The 22,399-nt window shown below is 46.1% G+C and overlaps 2 protein-coding genes across 2 annotated transcripts in view; one reads left to right on the plus strand and one right to left on the minus strand.

Moving 5' to 3' along the window:
* Positions 1 to 1,897: 1,897 nt before the first annotated feature.
* Positions 1,898 to 21,571, minus strand: tm4sf4 (transmembrane 4 L six family member 4). Its single transcript, XM_078205456.1, has 5 exons — positions 21,248 to 21,571; positions 20,167 to 20,256; positions 16,957 to 17,096; positions 4,206 to 4,399; positions 1,898 to 2,095 (listed from the first exon to the last, which is right to left on the minus strand). Exons 1-5 carry the CDS (start codon positions 21,422 to 21,424, stop codon positions 2,091 to 2,093), a joined length of 606 nt encoding a protein of 201 aa, XP_078061582.1. The 5' UTR covers positions 21,425 to 21,571; the 3' UTR covers positions 1,898 to 2,090.
* Positions 21,194 to 22,399, plus strand: part of LOC144487309 (glutathione hydrolase-like YwrD proenzyme) — a 101,764-nt gene continuing 100,558 nt past the window's right edge. The window contains exon 1 of the mRNA XM_078205398.1: positions 21,194 to 21,238. The gene's annotated coding sequence lies outside the window, so the exon portion shown is untranslated. The remainder of the gene's footprint in view (positions 21,239 to 22,399) is intronic.

Here is a 22,399-nt window from a genome sequence, read left to right on the forward strand (position 1 = left end):
AGGAATGACACCTGGATTCAGGGGTTAAGTCATGAGGCGAGATGAGACAAATTAGGCCTTTATTCTCTCGAATTCAGAAGGTTGAGGCGGGGGGGGGGGGGGGGGTGGAGGGGGGCGTTCAGATAGAAATCTCCACGATATTTGCAGGGAAGGACAGGGTGGATAAGGATAAATTGTTTCCATGAGTTGAAGGCTCGAGAACCAGGGGCCATAAGCGACAAATTTGGGCCAAGCCATTCAAGAGAGATGTTAGAACACACTTCTACATGCAGAGAGTGGTGGACGTTTGGAATGCTCTTTCTCAAACGATGGTGGATGTTGGTTCAATTGTTAGGTTTAAGTCTAAGATAGGCAAATTTCAATTGAGCAGGGGTGTCAAGGGATGTGTGCCTAGGGCAGGTACATGGGGTTAGGCCACAGATCAGCCATGATCTGTTGTCCGGTGATGAGAGGCTGAGTAAGTTGAGCTTATATTGTCTGGCGTTTAGAAGAATTAGACGTAACCTCATTGAAACATACAAAATTCTGAAGTGGCTTGATAGGGTAGAAGCTGAGAGATTGGGGAATCTAAAACACGGGGGTGGGTGGGAGGATGGGCACAGTCTCAGGATACGGTACCAATCACTTAGGACTGAGATGAGGAGAAATTACTTCACTCGAATGGTTGTGAATTTATGGAATTCCAGAGCGTTCCGGTTGTTCCATCATTGAATACATTTAAGGCTGGGATAGACAGATTTTTAATCTCTCCAGGAATTAAGGGAATGGGTGGAAAAATGGAGTTGAAACTCAAGATCAGACAGAATTGTATTGAATGGCGGAGCAGGCTCGACAGGCCATGTTTTCTACTCCTAGTCCCATTCCTTGAGTCCTTGAATCTCCATGTACGGGCCCCTGGTGAAGACTCCAATGTCTAAGATGTTATGTCATCTGCTGTCTCTGCTGATGCTGCCTGACTTGTTGAGCGGTTCCAGCATTCTACGGTTCTGGTCTTCATACAGCTTTCTTATCCTGAAGTTCACCTCCTAACACAGTAGCCACCACACAGCTTCTATCAATCTAATAATCACTGTGACTGATCTTCCCCACCATCTTTAAGATAGCGCGGGTGTTCAGGCAGAAATTGAAATCTGTACCATTTGGAGAGAAATAGTTAGCTTTGGCTGGAGGTTTTCCAACTCACTCCCCCAGGTATTAAACTGGCCTTGCTGATCAGATCAGCTCACCTGTTACATAACCCACCTGAGCCTCCATCCATTTAAATCAACGAAAATGAATAATCTGGGAACAATCTAGGCAGCACGGTGGCACAGTGGTTAGCACTGCTGCCTCACAGAACCAGGGACCCGGGTTCAATTCCAGCCTCGGGTCACTGTCTGTGTGGAGTTTGTACATTCTCCCCGTGTCTGTGTGGATTTCCTCCGGGTGCTCTGGTTTCCTCCCACAGTCCAAAGTTGGGCGGGTTGGGTTGATTGGCCGTGCTAAATTGACCCGAGCTTCAGGGGAATTAGCAGGGTCAATGTGTGTGGTTACGGGAATAGGGTCTGGGTGGGATTTGGTCGGTACAGACTCGATGGGCTGAATGGCCTCTTTCTATACTCTAGGGATTCTGTGATCATTCTATACAGGTCGGACCACACTCTGAGCCTATTCTGCATCTTAGGTGGTGGGTTGGAAGAGTTAATTCCAGAGCTATACACTTGTGGAAGAATTACATTTTACACACATGTTTTTTACACATACATAACATTTTTTGCTAGCCAGGCAATCTCTCGAGCAAAAGTGAAATCAACATAGTGAAACGAGTGTTAGCACAACATTGTGTGAAGTTTCTCCATTTGAAAACTAGTTACAAACTAAACAGGTGAATGCCTCTCTTAAAACCATTGCCCACGTGAATCTGATAGCCTTGCTTCCATAATCAGGGCTCTGTCGATACCTTCAGGGAACACAATTAAATCCATGCCCGTTTCCCTTCGAAATTATTGCAAGTCCGTGTGGCAAAGAGAGTCACAAAGAAAGATTCCTCAGTTGCTTAGTCTCAGTTAACGGTCACTTTGCACAGATGTTGAGCAATCCACTTTACCTTGTTAGGCTAAAGAGAGAGAGAGACATGGAGGAATGAAAGGTACATCTTCAAAACAAAGCGGTTTATTGATATCCGTGGTAATTCTTTTAATTCATTTCTGGGACATGGGTGTCGCTGGCTGGCCAGCATTTATCGCCCATCCCTAGTTGCCCTTGGAGGTCAGTTGAGAGTCAACCACATTGCTGTGGCTCTGGAGTCACATGTAGGCCAGGCCAGGTAAGGATGGCAGATTTCCCTCCCTAAAGGATATTAGTGCGATCTATAAGATTGGGTGGGCTGGGAGGGGGGGGGGGGGGGGAATGCATCTCCAGACAATGAGGACTTGGAGGCCATGGGCATCAGCCATTTTCTTGCTTGGAGGACACCACCACCCCCAGCTCTCTGTGCTGAATTCTCAATGCTGAATACTGGGGCCTAACAGAAAGCCAGACCAATGAAAATTCCCATTGCCCGCTGGCCCAGAATACTCGGCGTCCAATCAGATCCCTGTTCAGCTCTCGGCTCCATCGATTTCAGTTTACTTGTCTGTGCGTCGGGCCCGTTTCTAAATGGGGGAGGTTGGTGTGACTATGCCCACTCTACCCTGCTGCCTGAGACAAACCTCTACCCCTTAGTCTCCATGTCCATTTGGAGCAGAAGGAAATTTAGAGGCCGTATTTGATTTTAAGTTGTACACGTCTGCAACTTTTGGGCAGGGACATTTTGGATAACTGGATTCACCCGCTGGGAAAGGCGTGTGAGTGGAAGTGAAGTGGGGATATGACAGAACGGGCGGAATTTTCCTGCCCTGCCTGCCACGGGACTCACCCCTATCCCTCTAAACCTTGCCCATCCATGTACCTGTCCAAATATCTTTCAAATGTTGTACTTGTAACCGCCTCGACCACCTCCTCTGGCAGCTCATTCCATACACGCACCACCCTCTGTGTGAAAAAGTTGCCCCTCAGGTCCCTTTTAAATCTTTCTCCTCTCATCCCAGACTTCTTTTGGGAGCGAGGGAATGTTCAAATGGTGGTTCATGAATGCATGAACCATGGATAGGCTACCCAACCTGCACCCACATGAATGCTTAGGAATTAACTAAACTGCATCAAAGCATGAAGCCTAAACCAGTGCCCTGTACCATAGGCAATGTGCCAATCCCGTCCAGGTTTGTGCGTCTTGTTTCACCATCAATTGTCCTAAACTCGAAATTGTTACAGATTGGAGACTGTGATATCAGTCATGAACACGCTCACTTGCTTGCCTGAACTGCCTCATTCTTTTAACGATGGCATTAACTTTGCGGGCAGATGGTGGCGCAGTGGGAAGGTAGGCCCAGGCTCCAACCCCACCACAGCAGCTGGTGGAATTTAAATTTATTTAATTCATTTAGAATGTCAAGCGAGTCTCAACAACGGTGACCATGGCAACTATTATCGATGGTTGTAAAGACCTCATCTGGTTCATGATGTGGAGATGCCGACGTTGGACTGGGGTGGGCACAGTAAGAAGTCTCACAACACCAGGTTAAAGTGTTGTGAGTGACCTGATGAAGGAGCAATGCTCTGAAAGTTTGTGATTCCAAATAAACCTGTTGGACTTTAACCTGGTGTTGAAAGACTTCTTACCAGGCTCGTCTGGTGCACTAATGACCCTCGAGGACCTTGTCTGGCCTACGGGTGACTTCAGACCCGCAGTAGTATGGCTGGGCCTTAACTGCCCTCTGAAATGGCCTAGCCATCTACTCAGTTTGAGGGATGGGCAACAAATGCTGGCCTTGAGAATGGTGCTCAAATTCCATGAAAGAATAAAAAGAAACCTTTTAATTTCAAGTGGGTTAAACTCTCTCCCGCAAAGGTGGACATGGGAATGTGTTAATAAGTGTTAACCCATCCGCCACTAGTCAGCGCAGAGTCCGATTGCATTCTGGTTGATAACCAGGTGGAATCCTCCCTGCAGATAAGGGTTTATTTTAATATCTTTGCCTCTTAAGCACACATATATATTCAGTGGCTTGCCAGGCCTAGCTATTTGCTTTAGCTGTTTAATCCTATTTTACGACTATCTATAAATTGGGTTTGGAAAAATAAAGACTGGTAGGAATATGATAATATAAAGTAATGAGGTAGGTTACCTGAACCACAGCACGAACAGCAGCTGCACTCTCCACAGATAAACCCAATGAGCCCGTTAACAACCTGGATTCCACAAAGAATGAGCTGAACCCCACTTGTCACCAATAGGAGGGAGAACAACGTGACGTGCCAGGTGACTATTCTGGGGGGCTCTATGCAGTTATCCCACATGCTGTGATTACTCAGGTAATCACTGCCAAAGGAAAGAGACAAAACACAAAGTGAAAACAGGTTAACAAACTCAATTAAAGTTTATTTATTAGTGTCACAAGTAGGCTTACATTAACACTGCAATGAAGTTACAGCGAAAATCCCCAAGTCTCCACACTCTGGCGCCTGTTCGGGTACACTGAGGGAGAATTTAGCATTGCAATGCACCCTAACCAGCACGTCTTTCGGACTGTGGGAGGAAACCCATGCAGACACGGGGAGAATGTGCAGATTCTACACGGACAGTTACCCAAGCTGGGAATTGAATCCGGGTCCCTGGTGCTGTGAGGCAGCAGTGCTAACCACTGTGCCACCGTGCCGTCCTTATAGATCTGGGCATCACAGAAGTAGCTCATTCAGCTTATCTAGTTGCTTTGAAGGAGTTAACCAATCAATTTTGCTTCACTGCAATTATCCCCCTTTCAACTGTAGATTCAATATCCTTTAAAAAGTTACTATTGACCCCTCTTCCCTTTTAGCCAATGGTTCAGCAACTTTCTCCAAAGAAAAGTAGTCTCCCATCTCCCCTGCGCCCATACCTCTCCAATCCCAAACTTTTGTTCTTTTGCCAATTTACAAAAATGCTGGCAAACACTCAGGAGTTCAAGCAGCAACAATGGAGGGAGGTAAGTAAGTAATGAATGATGGTTTGGCAGTATAGGACTTGAGTATTGCTGAAAAAAGAGAGAAGCTGTCAAAGTTTTTCATCTTGCACTCATCAGGATAGAATCACAAGAGTATCAGACTCAAAGGGAACAAAAATTTATTCCACATGAGAAGAGGGTTCTGATTTGTGGGAACAGCCCAAGGGCCATGCTGTTTGATATGATCCACCAATTTGGCACACATACCTGGTATCATACCGGCACTGAAATTCATATACCACAATACTCATTTATTTGTGAAAGTGATTATTTTACGCTTTCTCTCAGTTTTTAGACAGTATGCATGAGAGACTGACAGAGCAGCACTGTCTACAGCGCTAGGGACCCGGGTTTGATCACTGGCTTGGGTCACTGTCTGCGCGGAATCGGCATGTTCTCCCCATGTCTGCGTGGGTTTCCTCCGGGTGCTCCAGTTTCCTCCCACTGTCTGAAAGACATGCTGGTTACGGTGCATTGACCCGAAAAGGCGCCGGAGTGTGGCGACTAGAGGATTTTCACAGTAACTTCATTGCAGTGTTAATGTAAGCCTTACTTGTGACTAATAAGTAAACTTTAACTTTAATAAACTTTAATGTTAACTAACAGAAAAGAGTTAATGATTCTTAAAACAAGGAGATAGCATACACACCTGATTGCAGTCAGAGAATGAAACAAGTAACTATGATGTTAAAACACATAAGCTGATATTTTAAAATGTATTTTAAGTATTTTATTGCGATTGTTCACTTTGGCCAAGGCAAGTTACCGAAAGGCATGTTGGGAAAGGTAAATAGTTGAGAGTCAAAGGCCTGGGAACTCATTAGCTAGCAGAACTCATATCTGGAAGATTCTTACGAGGATAAATATTTTAAAACATAATGAATAGATTCAGTCACTGCCCAGACACAGAGTAGACATGACCCTTGACACAGGAGCACATGTCTATTCAGCTTGGCAGTGAGCCAGTGGGAACCTCCACTTTGACCCCCACGGTAGTGTCTACTGTAACCCAGACAACAGGAAAGTAACTTTAGCCAAGAAGGGAGTTGATGTCCGGGTTTTATGGACGAATGAAATACCATCATGCTGGCAGGTACAGTGCGGTTGGCTGAGGTACTTGACAGAGATTTGTACTAATGTGTGTACACCAAATGAAATTAATTTTAAACCAATGAAAGGCAGAGAATTTGATAAAGAAAATGTATAACCGCTCTGTTTTTAACTGATAACTTCAGAACGTGTGCGAGGGGTCCGGGTATTCTGTATCTGTGACCATCAAGGTAACTTCTCCCATTGATCACTGGTTTTTTAATGAAGTTTTACCTTTATACTGTGACATTGGTTTTCTGAGTTTAAGGGCCATCTCGTCGAAAAACCCCTTAACATGTGGTAAGCCGGGCCTCTTTCTTAGCTTGATTGCACCATCCTGTTAGAGTACCACTTGCATTACTACTGCACAGCGGCAGCAAAAAATAGCTATCTTTACCTCCCACTCCAATGTTTGAGACACCAACATATCAAACATCACACTCCTTCAGCTGTTTGCAACAGACAAAGTACTGACCATACTCAACCAGCCCCTGCTTACAAAACTCAGAACAATGGCAATAGCATCTCGATAAGAGGTCATTGATCTGAACCATTAATTTAGTTTCTCTCTCTACAAAGGCTGTCCGGCCTGTTGAGTATCTCCTGCATTTTCTGCTTTGAATCACGGAATCATACATTGCAGGAGAGACCCTTCAGCCCACTGAATCTGCACTGACACGCGAGAAACCTGAACCTCCACCGAATCTCATTTACCAGCACTTGGCCCATAGCTCTGAATGTTATGACGTGCCAACTGGACATCCAGATACTTTTTAAAGGATGTGAGACAACCTGTCTACATCACCCTCCCAGGCAGCGCATTCCAGACCATCACCACCCTCTGGGTAAAAAGAGTCTTCCTCATATTCCCCCTAAACCTTCTGCCCTTCACCTTGAACTTATATCCCTTCGTGACTGACCCTTCCATTCAGGGGGACAGCTGCTCCTTATCCACTCTGTCCATGTCTCTCATAATCTTGTACACCCCGATCAGGTTGCCCCTCAGTCTTCTCTGCTCCAACGAAAACAATACAAGCCTATCGAACCTCTTGGAGTTTAATCTGGACAAATATGAGGTAATGCATTTTGGAAGGTCTAATACAGATAGGAAATATACAGTAAATGGCAGAACCTTTAGGAGTATTGATAGGCAAAGGGATCTGGGTGTCCAGGTACAGGTCACTGAAAGTAGCAATGCAGGTGGAGAAGGTAGTCAAGAAGGCATGCGGCATGCTTGCCTTCATCGGCCAGGGTATTGAGTTTAAAAATTGGCAAGTCATGTTGCAGCTTTATAGAACCTTAGTTAGGCCGCACTTGGAATATAGTGTTCAATTCTGGTCGCCACACTACCAGAAGGATGTGGAGGCTTTGGAGAGGGTACAGAAAAGATCTACCAGGATGTTGCCTGGTATGGAGGGCATTAGCTACGAGGAGAGGACGGAGAAACTTGGTTTGTTCTCACTGGAGCGATGGAGGTTGAGGGGAAACCTGATAGAAGTCTACAAGATTATGAGAGGCATGGACAGAGTGGATAGTCAGGAGCTTTTTCCCAGGGTGGAAGAGTCAATTACTAGGTGGCATAGGTTTAAGGTGCGAGGGGCAAGTTTTAAAAGAGATGTACGAGGCAGATGTTTTACACAGAGAGTGGTGGGTGCCTGGAACTCGTTGCCGGGGGAGGTAGTGGAAGTGGATACGGTAGTGACTTTTAAGGGGAGTCTTGACAAGTACATGAATGAGATGGGAATAGAGGGATATGGTCCCCGGAAGCGTAGGGGGTTTTAGTTAAGTCGGGCAGCATGGTCGGTGCAGGCTTGGAGGGCCTAAGGGCTTGTTCCTGTGCTGTAATTTTCTTTGTTCTTTGTTCTCTCTTCATAACTTAAATGTTCCGTCCCAGGCAGCATCCTGGTGACTCTCCTCTGCACCCACTCTAATGCAATCACATCCTTCTGATAATGTGGCGACCAGAACTACACACAGTACTCCAGCTGTGGCCTCACCAAAGTTCTATACAACTCCAACATGACTTCCCTGCTTTTGTAATCTCTGTCTCGATTGATAGAGGCAAGTGTCCCATATGCCCTTTTCACCACCCTACTAACATGCCCTTCCGCTTTCAGAGATCTGTGGACAAACACACCAAGATCGCTTTTGACTTCAGATTCCCACATTTATTTTCTTAAATCTATTTCCTCTGGTTACCAATCCTCCAGGAAAAGGAGGAGATTTTCATGATCTACTTCATTGAAACCCTTCATATTATACGGACAACTCTATTAAATCTCCCCTCAATTTTCTGCTCCAAGGGGAACAATCCCAGCTTCTCCAGTCTCTCCCTCATCCCTGGTGCTATCTAACACGCCTTCCCTGCACTTTCTCCACAGCCTTGACATTCTTCCTGTAAGTGTGGAGCCCAGTGATGGACACAATGCTCCAGCTGTGACCTAACCATTGATTTATGAAGGGTTAGCATAGCTTACTTTCCTTTGTATTCTATGATTCTATATATAAAGTGAATATTTTAACACCTTGTCCTGATGTCTTAAGAGATTTGTGAACATATAAACGCCCAGGTGCCTCCCTTTCTTTAAAACTATACTGATCAACATGTTATCTTATTTTCTATACTGGAGTGAAAATGTCTAATTTCATAATTAAAATGTTTGAGGAGCATCATTTTTAGTTTGGGGATTGAATTTTTAAATGCAAGATGAATGAAAATCTCTCGTGAGGAGCTGATAAAAAGGATCTAAAGCAGTCTGCAGTCATTACCACCTCGAAGGATAAAGGCAGCAGATGCATGGGAACACCACCCAAGTTCTCCTCCAAGCCTTACACCATCCTGACTTGGAAATATATCAGCGTTCCTTCACCGTCACGAGGTCAAAATCCTGGAGTGCTCTTCCTAACAGCACTGTGGATGTACCTACTACACATGGACTGCAGCGGTTCAAGAAAACGGCTTATCACCACCACCTTCTCAAGGGGGATTAGGGGTGGACAATAAATGCTGGCCTAGCCAGCGACGTCCACATCTCATGAGTGACTAAATAAAATAAGTTTCCATTCAAAAGATAGTCTGTGTTTATTGAATAAGGCAGTCATGATGTGGAGATGCCGGCGTTGGACTGGGGTAAACACAGTAAGAAGTTTAACAACACCAGGTTAAAGTCCAACAGGTTTATTTGGTAGCAAAAGCCACACAAGGTGGCTTTTGTGTGGCTTTTGCTACCAAATAAACCTGTTGGACTTTAACCTGGTGTTGTTAAACTTCTTACTGTGTTTATCGAATAAGGTCAGAGTAGGAAGTGGGAAAACATTAAACAACACTTTTGGAGTACGGTGGAGATGAAATGTCCACAGTCGTCTTCTTAAGGGATTCAAGTTTAGAATGTGATTTCCCAGAATCAAGGAGATGTTTTGAAAGATAAAGGTAATCAGTTAAATCACATGGGTGCCACGTTACCATGGGCATAGATTGCATGGAGGAATATTTTTGAGGGTTTGGGTTTAACCTGTACTTTCCCACAGAAGGAATCAGTTGATGCCTGGAAGCCCCTCTGAGACACGCAGAGAGAGAGAGAGATCTGTCAGGAACTGTAAATCAGAATGCAAAAGACTATCAGAAACAAAAGATGTTATCTGATTTTGGAATCACAGGACAAGAAAGCTGTGTGGTCCGTACTTGAAATGAGGTCTCCATGTGGGGTGCTTGAGGAGATGTTGGAGGGTTGCCTGGACAGATGCTAGTGGAAAGGCCCTAAGAAATCTCAGAGAATAGCAGGAGCACTGAGGAGAATCAAAATGAATTCCTGAGGGCTGTGGCACACCTTAGTTTGGTCACAGGAGAAGTGAAGGAACCCTCAATATCTTGTAAAGAATAGAACGCTTGTGTCGATTTTAAAATAGAACTAGAAGTGGTCAGTTGAGATTTTCGGACTTGAAAGCATAAGTGTTTTTGAAGTATAAGGGGGGATTTTCTGCCCCTATTTCAGGTAGGTGGGATTGGTAGAGGGAACAGAGAATGAATTGGTAGTCACAAAATAGCCAGTGGGATTTTGCCACTTGATAACCTCCACCAGTGACTAACGGGGTTCATAGAACATAGAACATAGAACAGTACAGCACAGAACAGGCCCTTTGGCCCACGATGTTGTGCCGAGCTTTATCTGAAACCAAGATCAAGCTATCCCACTCCCTATCATCCTGGTGTGCTCCATGTGCCTATCCAATAACCGCTTAAATGTTCCTAAAGTGTCTGACTCCACTATCACTGCAGGCAGTCCATTCCACACCCCAACCACTCTCTGCGTAAAGAACCTACCTCTGATATCCTTCCTGTATCTCCCACCACGAACCCTATAGTTATGCCCCCTTGTAATAGCTCCATCCACCCGAGGAAATATTCTTTGAACGTTCACTCTATCTATCCCCTTCATCATTTTATAAACTTCTATTAAGTCTCCCCTCAGCCTCCTCCGCTCCAGAGAACAGCCCTAGCTCCCTCAACCTTTCCTCATAAGACCCATCCTCCAAACCAGGCAGCATCCTGGTAAATCTCCTCTGCACTCTTTCCAGCGCTTCCACATCCTTCCTATAGTGAGGTGACCAGAACTGCACACAATATTCCAAATGTGGTCTCACCAAGGTCCTGTACAGTTGCAGCATAACCCCACGGCTCTTAAACTCCAACCCCCTGTTAATAAAAGCTAACACACTATAGGCCTTCTTAACAGCTCTATCCACTTGAGTGGCAACCTTTAGAGATCTGTGGATACGGACCCCAAGATCTCTCTGTTCCTCCACAGTCTTCAGAACCCTACCTTTGACCCTGTAATCCACATTTAAATTTGTCCTACCAAAATGAATCACCTCACATTTATCAGGGTTAAACTCCATTTGCCATTTTTCAGCCCAGCTTCGCATCCTATCTATGTCTCTTTGCAGCCTACAACAGCCCTCCACCTCATCCACTACTCCACCAATCTTGGTGTCATCAGCAAATTTACTGATCCACCCTTCAGCCCCCTCCTCTAAATCATTAATAAAAATCACAAAGAGCAGAGGACCAAGCACTGATCCCTGTGGTACTCCACTTCTGTGCAACAACGAGAACCCATTTTGAATACATGTTAATACTATGTTCATGCCTCCCTGTTGTAATATTCCCTCATGTAGGAAAGATTCCACCCCGCCCCGCCCCGTCCCCACCGTCACATCGCTGGGGGCTACAATAGGGGTTTAAAAGTGGGAAACTGGCAAACTGAACCCGACAGTACTCACAAGTAAGTTCAACACCCAGGGGAGAGAGGATCATGCCCGGGCAGTGTCTTGGCACTGCCGGAGAGGGGTCCGTTGGGGAGGTGCCAAGGAGTTCCATGTCTGTGGAGGTGGGGGTGGGAGTGGTGGTGGGGGGGAGGGGGGGGCGGGGTGGGGGGGGTGTGGGGGGAGCGTCCTTGTTGTGGGGGGGAGGGGTAGAGGATTCCGTGGTGGTGTGAGGGGAATTCTGTGGTGTGAGAGGAATCTGTGGTGGTGTGGGTGTGTGGGGGGGAGTGTCCTTGTGGTGGGGGAGGGTGGTGCGGATGATTCCATGTGAGGGGAATTCTGTGGTTGTGGGAGCTCCCTCAATTTATTTTTAATCCTTCTGACATTGGGGTGTCCTTTAAGAAGGGTGTCCCAAATCTGTCAAGAGTTGGGGTTGCTGGTGGGATGGCCATATCCAGAATCTGCCTCACCAGTGCGACATTGTGGGACCCGCCTTCTAGATTTTCTTTTCCTGAAGTGTCAAAAAAGATGGCAGGAAGTGCTAAAAGTGCAGCCAATGGACAGCACCTCAGTCCTCCTGCCTGAGCCGACACTTAGTCAAAAAACAATAAAATTGCGCCCATTCTGTTAAGTTAGTAGCACTTGCTTAGTTTAACTCTTGGACAGGAAAGGTTCTTGTTTAAATCTTGTGGCATTATTCATTCAGTTAATAACCGAGAACTTGGATTTCTTTTTAAAAGTTACGGGTCTCCCTCAAGAACATAACAATACTCTGCTTTTGGAGTTGAATTTCCTGGTTTCTCCTGAGGTTCTGCAGCACGGTGGCACAGTGGTTAGCACTGCTGCCTCACAGCGCCAGGGACCTGGGTTCAGTTCCCAGCTTGGGTCACTGTCTGTGTGGAGTTTGCACGTTCTCCCTTTGTCTGCGTGGGTTTCCTCCGGGTGCTCCGGTTTCCTCCCACAGTCCAAAGATGTGTAGGTTAGGTGGATTGGCCATGCTAAATTTATCCTTAGTGTCAGGGATATGTAGGTTGGGGGGGATTGGCAGGGTAAATATGTGGGGCTGTGGGGATAGGGCCTGGTTGGGATGCTTTGCCAGAGAGTCAGTGCAGACCTGATGGGCCAAATGGCCTCCTTCTGCACTTGTAGGGTTCTGTGAATCTATGATGGGAAACCCAGTTGTTAGCCTTGCTTTTCTGATGTTTCCACAGGTTTTCAGCAGAAGTTATGAGGGGAGATAGGGGAAAGCCTGTGAAAACATTCCCCTATTGCGCCCGTTGAACATTGATCCTGTGTCCTTAATACTGTTTTCTTTACCAAGACATAAAAAACGCAAGACAGGGCTGAATTGCAATTGGAAAGAACCTCAGACTGATTGAACTCTCTAAGTCAGTCAGGGAAAGGCACCTCATCATAAGACCAAATTGAACGAAAATACAAAGGGAGAAAATGGAATTTTCCGGAAAAGTCTGAACAGGATATGGGAGGAGGCCTAGTATTTCTGGATTGTCTGAGGCAGTTTGTTATAGATTCAGTGTCACCTGGCTGTCTCCTTTTAGATTATGCGAGTGTAATTACTCCCAGATGGCACCATTGAACAGACGGGAAGAGGTCATCAATCTTTACAGCCATCTTATCAGACTTATGTCATGTGCCAACTCTACCAGTTATTATTTCAATCTTTGCAGTGAATTAAATACTGCCCGAGGATTTTTTAATTGCCTTAGTTTGGAGCTGCACACTTCTCACCCGGACTTCCGACCCCGGGCCTGGTGGATAATGTGCAGTGCAGCAGCCTTGGAGTGAATGAAGCCATGGCCCTTTTTTTGCAGCACAAGCTGCCGGATAGCAGTGAGTTTCAAGGTCCCAGCCACTTTGACAGGAGAGAAGGTAAGTGCGCAAGGTAAGTGGGTCAGGTGGGTCAGAGGAGAGGGGTGGGTTCGGGTCGTCGGGGGTCGGGGTGGTCAGGTGGGTGTCAGGAATCCAATGCGTGGAGGAGGGTCAGGGGTTGAGGAGGTCAGCTGGTGAGTCGGGGTGGTCAGGAGATTGGGTCGGTGAGGGGCTTGAGGAATGGCGGGTGTTTGCTTGATCAAGGACGAATAGGAGGATAGTCGGAGAGTGGGGGCTAGTCAGGGGTGTGGGGGGTAGCCGAACTGGGGGGGGGGGGTGGAGGAGTTGGGAGTGGGGAAGGTTGTTGGGTGGTTGGGGTGGTAGCCAGGGTGTGGGGGTTTGCTGGTAATCAAGAGAGTGGAGGTGTTAAGGGGGTGGGGTTAGTCAGGTGGTCAAAAAGGTAGATGGGCTGGGGGATTAATCGGTATTCGGGCTATGGGGGAAGTAGTCGAGGGGGTCAAGTAATAGTTGGGAGGGTAGTTGGGGTGGTTGGGAGAGTTGTCAGGGTGTGAGGGCAGTAGTTGAGGGGGTAGGTGGTGGCTCTGGGTGATTGTTGGGGATGGGAGCTGTAAGTGAGGGGACGGGTGTGGTAGTCCGCGTGTGGGGGTAGTCTGTGGGTGGCAGTGGAGGCTGGATGGCAGTCAGGGTTGAGTGTAGTTGGGTTCTTGTGGGGTTGAGAGAGTAACAGGGGGTCCAGTGAAGGGGAAAGGAGCAAGAGGGGTCAGTACTCTAGTTACCCAGGAGTTAGAAATGTTTTTAATCCTTGCAATCTTTCCCGGGTAACTATCCTGCCAAAGGAGTTGGAACCACCCAATGACAATTTATTTAATTTCTTAGGGTGGCATGGTGGCACAATGGTTAGCACTGCCGCCCATCTTTGATTTTAATATTCACTTTGGAGGGTTCCAGGTGCAGGGTAATTGTCCATTGGAAGTTTAAATTTCCCAATCTGTTCTCATGCAATCCTTGTGTTGGGATCCCCCTGCACATTTTCCAGGGGTACCTCCCGGATATTGCATCCTGGAGATTGAACGATCTGGACCACTGTATTTGAATGTTGCTGAACTTTGTAACACTGCCTGGAGTATGTATCCTAAAGCGTATTGCATCACTGGTCTGTCTGGGTTTGAATTCTATATCTGTGACAATTCATTATATTTTGGAATAATGGGGGGACAATGCCGTGTTATAAAAGGCTGTTAGGCTCTCCAGCCCTCACCTCCCCACTCACCCCACACACTTTCATGTTCCCCCTGCCACCTTCATGGCCACTCACCCAGTACCCGTAATGAGCAGACTTCAGGAGCCATGTGGAGATGAAAAATACTTTTTTACAATCTGAGAAAGCTTTCACTCATGCGCACTTAAAACTAAGAAAGCCTAATTCATGAAATACGTTCAAAGACTTTAAATTGCCTCCAGTGGTCAATTTATTGTAAAACCAAACACATTTCTATGCACTAACCAAATCAAAGGCAGCTAATCATTTAATAGACTCTTCAAACTGTCAATAAAATTGTGAACTCAGCGTCCCTGCTGAGATAAATAGATTTTGAGCTTGTGAAACTCAGCCAAGCATTCATAATGGCATCAACACTAATAATAGCCCTTGGGAAATGTCAACAATTAAATCTATTGAAACAGCAGGAACAGGTGGCTATTGTTTTTCTAAACTACACCATATGGCCAGTCAATCAATGCACTATAGCAGCGGGTGTCTATGAAGCCTGATTTCTTACTTTTTAAAGGGCTGAGGATTTAAATAACTTCAGATCATGACATTTAAGCAGGCATTATCCATCCCTCATGAGTACTTATGCCTCCTTCATAAATTTCTGATTCCCAAACTGCGACTTAAGGCCTTTGGCAGAGCCAAAATTGGGTGTACTTGAACTTAGCTGGGTTCCAATGACCCTTCTGAGTTTGGGTTTTCCACCTGCGTGATTCACTCCCCCACTCCCTTTCCCTTGCCAGGAAAAATGGGATCTGCAAGAAATGGGGATGGGACTTCTGCACCCGGATTCTGGCCAACATTTTTAGAGGTATAACTCCATGAAAATCTAGCGGTAAGATTGGGACAATGCAACTGAAACTGCATCCTCAATGAAGATCTCAATAAAATATTTGCACACGAGATTTGACACACATCTGTATGAATGAAGTAGCATTAAAATCACTGAAGCAGCTTGAAATTGTCACGTGCACAATAATTTAAGCTTTATCATTATTTATTATTAGTGTCACTAGTAGACTTACATTAACAGTACAATGAAGTTACTGTGAAAATCCCCTGGTCGCCACACTCTGGTGCCTGTTCGGGTACACTGAGGGAGAATTTAGCGTGGCCAATGCACACTAACCAGCAAGTATTTCAGACTGTGGGAGGAAACTGGAGCACCCGGAGGAAACCCACACGGACACGGGGAGAATGTGCAAACTCCACACAGACAGCGACCCAAGCCGGGAATCAAACCCGGGTCCTTGGCGCTGTGAGGCAGCAGTGCTAACCACCGTGCCACCCTAAGAAATTAAATAAACTGTCACACATGCTGGATAATTGAATTAAAAAAGTGACTGAAATGAGATTACGGCCGCGATTTTCTCAAAAGTGCTGAATTGGCGGGAAGACTGTTCCAGATCCCGACTGTTTTGTCATTTCAGCTTCTCACCCGAATCTCCGCACTCTGTGCACTGCAGAGGTCCCAATCGTGAATCTCACTAAACACCCAGGGGGGCGGGGCCTATTCGTGCCGGAGTCTGACAGTTCTGGAATTCTGCGCATGCGCAGTGGCCTCAATCTGCCAGTCTCCCCGTTTGCAGGCCAGCTCGATTGCTGGCCAGCCCAGGACCCCCACAGTGCTGCCCCTCCAGCCCATCCATGGCCCGATCGCGGCCCCCATGACAATTCCCGGGCCAGCCCTGAGCTCCCGCCCCGCCCCGGAGTGTCCCGATGTCCAGCCCCCCCCCCAGCAGTGGCGATCCCCCCACCCACTCACCCTGGCAGAACCCCCCCTCCCCAACTGGCTACCCAGGATCAGACCTCCCCCCGGGTGCCAGCCTGTGCTGGGGGCACAGGCTCGCACTGCCAGGGTGCCCATGCCCAGAGGGCATCACCGCCCTGCTGCCCAATCCCCTGGGTGGCCCCCAATTGCCCCCCCCCTTCATTCCGGCAGGGTCTCCCGCCAGTTCCTCGAACATGGGGAGCTAGTCTGAACCCCCCCGGAATGAAGTACTCCTGGTGGGGTGGGAGATTCTATCGGGACCCGATAAGTACATTCAAACTACATTTAAAACATATTAAAAACAGATTCAAATAACTTACCTGCCTTCCCGCCTGTTTCCAGCGTGGTCTGATTGGCGACTGTTCGCCGACTCTGGGAGATGCGCGTGCATTCCCAGCGCATGCGCAAATCCCGGAACAAGGCCGGCGATGCGAATCTCCCACCCCGGGCCGCCAGAAAAGTTGCGGGTCGCGATGGTAGAATCGCGGCCCACAACTGCAGTTCAAAAGCTAGCACCATGTCTATGTAATAGTTCACATTACAGCATCATTGGACAAGTGTCAATAACAGGGAGTGTCGGAGGGATTAGAATTTCAATGAACCGATACAACAATGGCAATCGCGAGGCAGTCTGAGTGAGTGATGTTCCTTACCCATCAGCAAAGGGGTAGGTGTAGTTGTTATTGCTGCTTGTGACACATTTTGGACCATGATTGAGAGCCACTGCCGAAATGATGAAACTGTAGGTAGCTCCTGCCACGCCTATCCCGGCAAAGATTATAGAGGAGAAATTCTGAGCAAAGACAGAATGCAATTTAATTAAAATATGACGATGGTAATAAATCTTAAGACAAAATGTGATCTCTCCATAATACTCCATTCCAGAGTTCCTTCACCAACAAAATAGACAAACACGGTCCATTTAGGAATAAACCATATTTTATTACTTCAGATTTATATCTTTTAAATGAAGCTGACTTTTAAAATAAGTTTAATGTTGTTTATTAGTATCACAAGTAGGTTTACATAAACACCCCAATTAAGTTACTGTGAAAATCCCCTAGTCGCCACACTCTGGCAGATTTCCTTCCCTAAAGAACATTAGTGAACCAGATGGGTTTTTCCAACAATGGTTTCATGGTCATCTGTAGATTCTTAATTCCAGATATTTTTTTATTGAATTCAAACTCCACCATCTGTCGTGGCGGGATTCGAACCCAGGTCTCCAGAACATTTACTAAGCTTCTAGATTAATAGTCTAGTGATAATACCACTAGGCCACCGCCATTATGATGTTAGGACTGGGGTGTAGTGCAGAGACCTTTAAGTACTGGGAGTCCACATTGAGAACCTGGACTTAACGCCCAATAAAATCGATAACAGAATATCAGGGGTGGGAGAACAGGGGGTGAGCATTTGCTCTGCAAATCCCAGTATAAAGAGCACTAAATCTGGGATCATGAACATTGATTTTAAATGGGAATGAAAAGCGTGTGGATTCTCTGAAGGGCAGGTGTTCTGCAACTCCAGTTCTATACCTGAGCAGCACGTTGAAAACCTTCGCCAATAACTCTCACGGAGAAAGAGGGGTGGGTTGGATGTGCACATCTCTCAGTTCTCAATGGAATCATGGAATCTTACAGCACAGACAGAAGCCATTTGGCCCATTATGTACATGCCAGCTCTTTGAAAGAGTTATTCATGGGTCCAGAATGCTCTGACTTCAGAAGCGACAAAAAGCTCCAGCGATCAATAATTGAATAAATGCACCTCAGGATGCAGCACCGAAGGATATAAGCCGGAAGAATTGAGATGTGGTTCCGGGCCTGTGCTGCTTTCATTGGCCTCAGTGGGTGAGTAGAAAGGATCTCAGTATCCCTGGGTTAGGAAGGGAAAAATCAGCCTCGAACAGCAATGGTTTCCATGGTCAAATTTCCTGACAATACTTGACTATATTCAGATTCACACCAGAATGGCTGGTTGGACAAGATACTGGGTGGTGCTTCTGAAAATGTATCCTAATCCCAGTCACAGTCACGGAAATCAGGAGAGGATTGGGGAAAAAAATGGGAAGGATTTAATCGAGTAGGAAGATGACATGGCCTGTGCTTGAAGCAAAGGGTATTCCTCGCTCTGCTGAAACGATGTTTCAGTGGACAAGTGGTCAATCTATACAGCAGGTTCCCGAGGGAGGTTGTGAAATTTGTTCACATGATTTAAAGAAGTGCAAATTAGATAGATTTCCATCTGAAAATACTGAATCATAGAATCATAGAAACCCTACAGTGCAGAAGGAGGCCATTCGGCCCATCGAGTCTGCACCGACCACAATCCCACCCAGGTCCTACCCCCACATATTTACCCACTAATCCCTCTAACCTACGCATCCCAGGACTCTAAGGGGCAATTTTTAACCTGGCCAATCAACCTAACCCGCACATCTTTGGACTGTGGATCTGGGGATCTATTTGAATTAAGTTATTGTAAGTGTAGAATGCGAGGAAGGAACACGTTATTTTAGATCTGTGATGCCCAAAGTTCCACGGCATTGGGGAATTTCCTGGAGTCATTTCTGGGTCATTTGAAGATTAATTCTTCGAGATTGACGGACACATAGAATTTAGGAGAAACCTTTGACTTCCTCATCTATCACAAATCTTTGCCTTGAATAAATTCAATGACCCTCTGGGGAAGAGAATTCCACAGAATAACCACCCATTGAAGGGAAACAAAATTCTCCTCATCTCCGCCATAAACACTGGATCACATATTCTTAAACAGCGTGCCCCTGGTTCTAGTACTGTCCCACAAGTGGGAATACCCTCTTCATTAGGTAAGCCCCTCATCTCAGGGATCATAGAATCTCCACAGTGCAGAAGCAGGCCATTTGGCCCATTGAATCTGTGCAGACTCTCTGACAGAGCATCTTACCCAGACCCAACCCCATAACCCCTCATATTTACCCTGCTATTCCCCCGAACCTACACATTTTTAGACACCAAGGGACAATTTAGCATGGCCAATCCACCTAAACTGTGTATCTTTGGACTGTGGGAGGAAACAGGAGCACCCAGAGGAAACCCACGCAGACACGAGGAGGACGTGCAAACTCCACACAGACAGTTTCCCAAGGCTGGAATCGAACCCAGGCACTGTGAGGCAGCAGTGCTAACCATTGTACCATTGTGCCTCCCTATACTGAGTCCAGTGAACCTTCTCTGAACTGTTATTGACAGGTATTATTAATGAACAACTTTGTTATCACTGTATCATTCAGCTGCAAGCATGGTAGAAGGCGAACTAAATGGACCAGGTTCTTCTAGAAATTTCTATGTTGGTGACAAGAAACAGAACAAATCTTCACCTCGAATGAAATGATTCAGGTCCAAGTTTCAGACTGACCCTCATTTCAAATCTGCTTGTAATAGTGCGGTGAGGTTCCTGCATATTCTCACCCATTTTACCCTTCCCGCTTCCTCACAGAGCAAGTCTTCCTGCATTAACACAGATATCAGAAGGACATATTCTACACAGAGGGTGGTGGGGGCCTGGAATGCGCTGCCAGGCAGGGTGGTGGAGGCGGGGACACTGGGAACGTTTAAGACTTATCTAGATAGCCATATGAACGGAGTGGGAATGGAGGGATACAAAAGAATGGTCTAGTTTGGACCAGGGAGCGGCACGGGCTTGGAGGGCCGAAGGGCCTGTTCCTGTGCTGTATTGTTCTTTGTTCTCTTTGTTCTTTGTTCTATTACTCTTGGGTAGGGTTCAACATTGGTCAAAATCATGGAGTGGGGGGGAAGACATTGAAAATAAAAATCAGCAAAGCTATGGGAAGTCCAAGAGATCTTTGCAATACTTACCGCGAATCGTTTCCCGCAGCTCTCGTTTCCACAACAGCCGCAGCAATCGTTATTTTCCATTCCCATAAACACCAGAATTGGGAACACCATCTGCCCTCATTTCAACAAAGGTAAATATTAGATCGGCCAAAGAAAATATCTGTGCAGTTAAATAATGTTTGATAACAGGGAATGACAGTGAATGGAGGAGGATGAGTCTGAAATTGTACATGTGCAAACATAAAAACAACATTACAATACAGCATTCATTGTAGAAGATGTCTTAGTTGGTGACTTTAACTGAGGTGATACAATGAGCTAATATAGGTGAGTGTGGTAATAGGTCACAGCTTCTGTTAAAACAACACACAGGAAAGCTTGAATCACCTTGTACCAAAACTTCAAAAGTTCAATCGAGGCATCCAAGAGGACATTAGATGATTATTTAAATATTTCTTTCTTTCTTTCTTAGTGACACAAGTAGGCTTACATTAACACCGCAATGAATTTACTGTGAAAATCCCCCAGTCGCCACATTCCGGCGCCTGTTCGGGTACACTGAGGGAGAATTTAGCATGACCAATGCATGTAACAAGCACATCTTTCAGACTGTGGGAAGAAACCGGAGGAAACCCACGCAGACATGAGGAGAACATGCAGACTCCTCACAGACAAGCTGGGAATCAAACCCAGGTCCCTGGCGCTCTGAGGCAGCAGTGTTAACCACTGTGCCACCGTGCCATCCATCTGTGCAGGTGTACTGGGAAAAGACAGGGGGATGGCACTAAGCCATGATGCTCACTTGGAGAGCTGGGCCAATGGGCCAAATGGCTTCCCCTCTGCACCGTAATAATTCTGTGACCTATGTCCCTATTTGAGAGATTTTACAGTTAAACTCAGATCGAATCACATGAAGAGTTAGGACACCAATATCGCGTGGAGTCATGTTAAAATGTGTGTTACACAACTTGTGCCAAACAAAATCACCTATAAGGTTGTGGAGACAATTTTATTTGAAGAGTTGGTCTTCGAAAATAACAAACCCTACCCCGCGCCTTTCGCAAACAAAGAAAATAGATAACTTTGACAAAAGGTGAGTTACCAGTAATCCAGATCCTAAAATCCCGCCGAAACACCAGACGGTGTCTGCCAGCTTCTCTGGGGTATTGTATCCCGTTACTCCATTGGGAAAGAACAGTAGAGTGTTCAGAATAATGCAGGTAAGGGCCAGAGGGATGAGGGTGATGCCAAGGCACCTGGCACATTTTCCATAGCACATGGTAGCGACTGGTTGTGGTTCGCTCACAGCGCCTCTCTCAATTCCACTCTGAAACTGAAGGGTTTTGATGAACAAAAATAGAGGGGAAATCCGCTACTTCCCCCTCGATGCAGCGTCAGTGACAGTGAGACAGTCAATGAATCCCTGCTGACTTTATACACACCGCCCCCAGATCAGATATTGTGACATTACCTCAGGTTAGATATTGCCCCTGGTTTACGTGGAGGTGGGGGGACTCAGAAAGTCCTCATTCACCATGACAACTATCTTGTCCTGTTAATGATTCACCACTTGTCCAGCATTGCACTCAGGTTTGGCGAGATCTCTTCCAATAAACCTGCAGTGAACCAGCATAGCTGCTCAATGCGTGTTCTATCCACAGGTGAACCAGTCAACATTTCAAAAACATTCTTTAGTTTTATCTCTCTGGCTTCCCCATTCTGCCGCTAAAGTTTGAAAGGCGTTTCGCAGGATTATTTAACCCTGCAATGGGGTGGGGGTAGAGGGAATCAAACTTTTGAGTTAAAAATTATAATTTAAAATTCCAATTAACTGTTGTGGGAAGCTAATGAATCAATGTCTGCATTTGGTGAACACACAAGGCTTCAGACAAAGTTCTCTACCTTTGATGTTGCCAAATGTTGGGGCATTCTTTGGCCGTAATAGAATTGGATAAAGTATTGTGCAGACCATCATTGGCCATGCTGATAAAAGATGATGGAATCTGAAACAAAAACAGAAAATGCTGGAAAATATCAACATGTCTGACAGCATCGGTGGAGATTTGAAATGTGAGCATCAATGTCTAGGCCGGCATTTATTGCCCTTCCCTAATTACCCCTGAGAAGGTGGTGGTGAGCTGCCTTCTTGAACCGCTGCAGTTTATGTGGTGTACATACACACGCCCTGTGTATTTTTATGAAGCAGTTTGATACAATTGATTAGCTTTCTAGGCCGTTTCAGAGGACAGTTACA

Source organism: Mustelus asterias, chromosome 3 (genome assembly GCF_964213995.1).
Source record: "Mustelus asterias chromosome 3, sMusAst1.hap1.1, whole genome shotgun sequence".
NCBI classification, from domain to species: domain Eukaryota; kingdom Metazoa; phylum Chordata; class Chondrichthyes; order Carcharhiniformes; family Triakidae; genus Mustelus; species Mustelus asterias.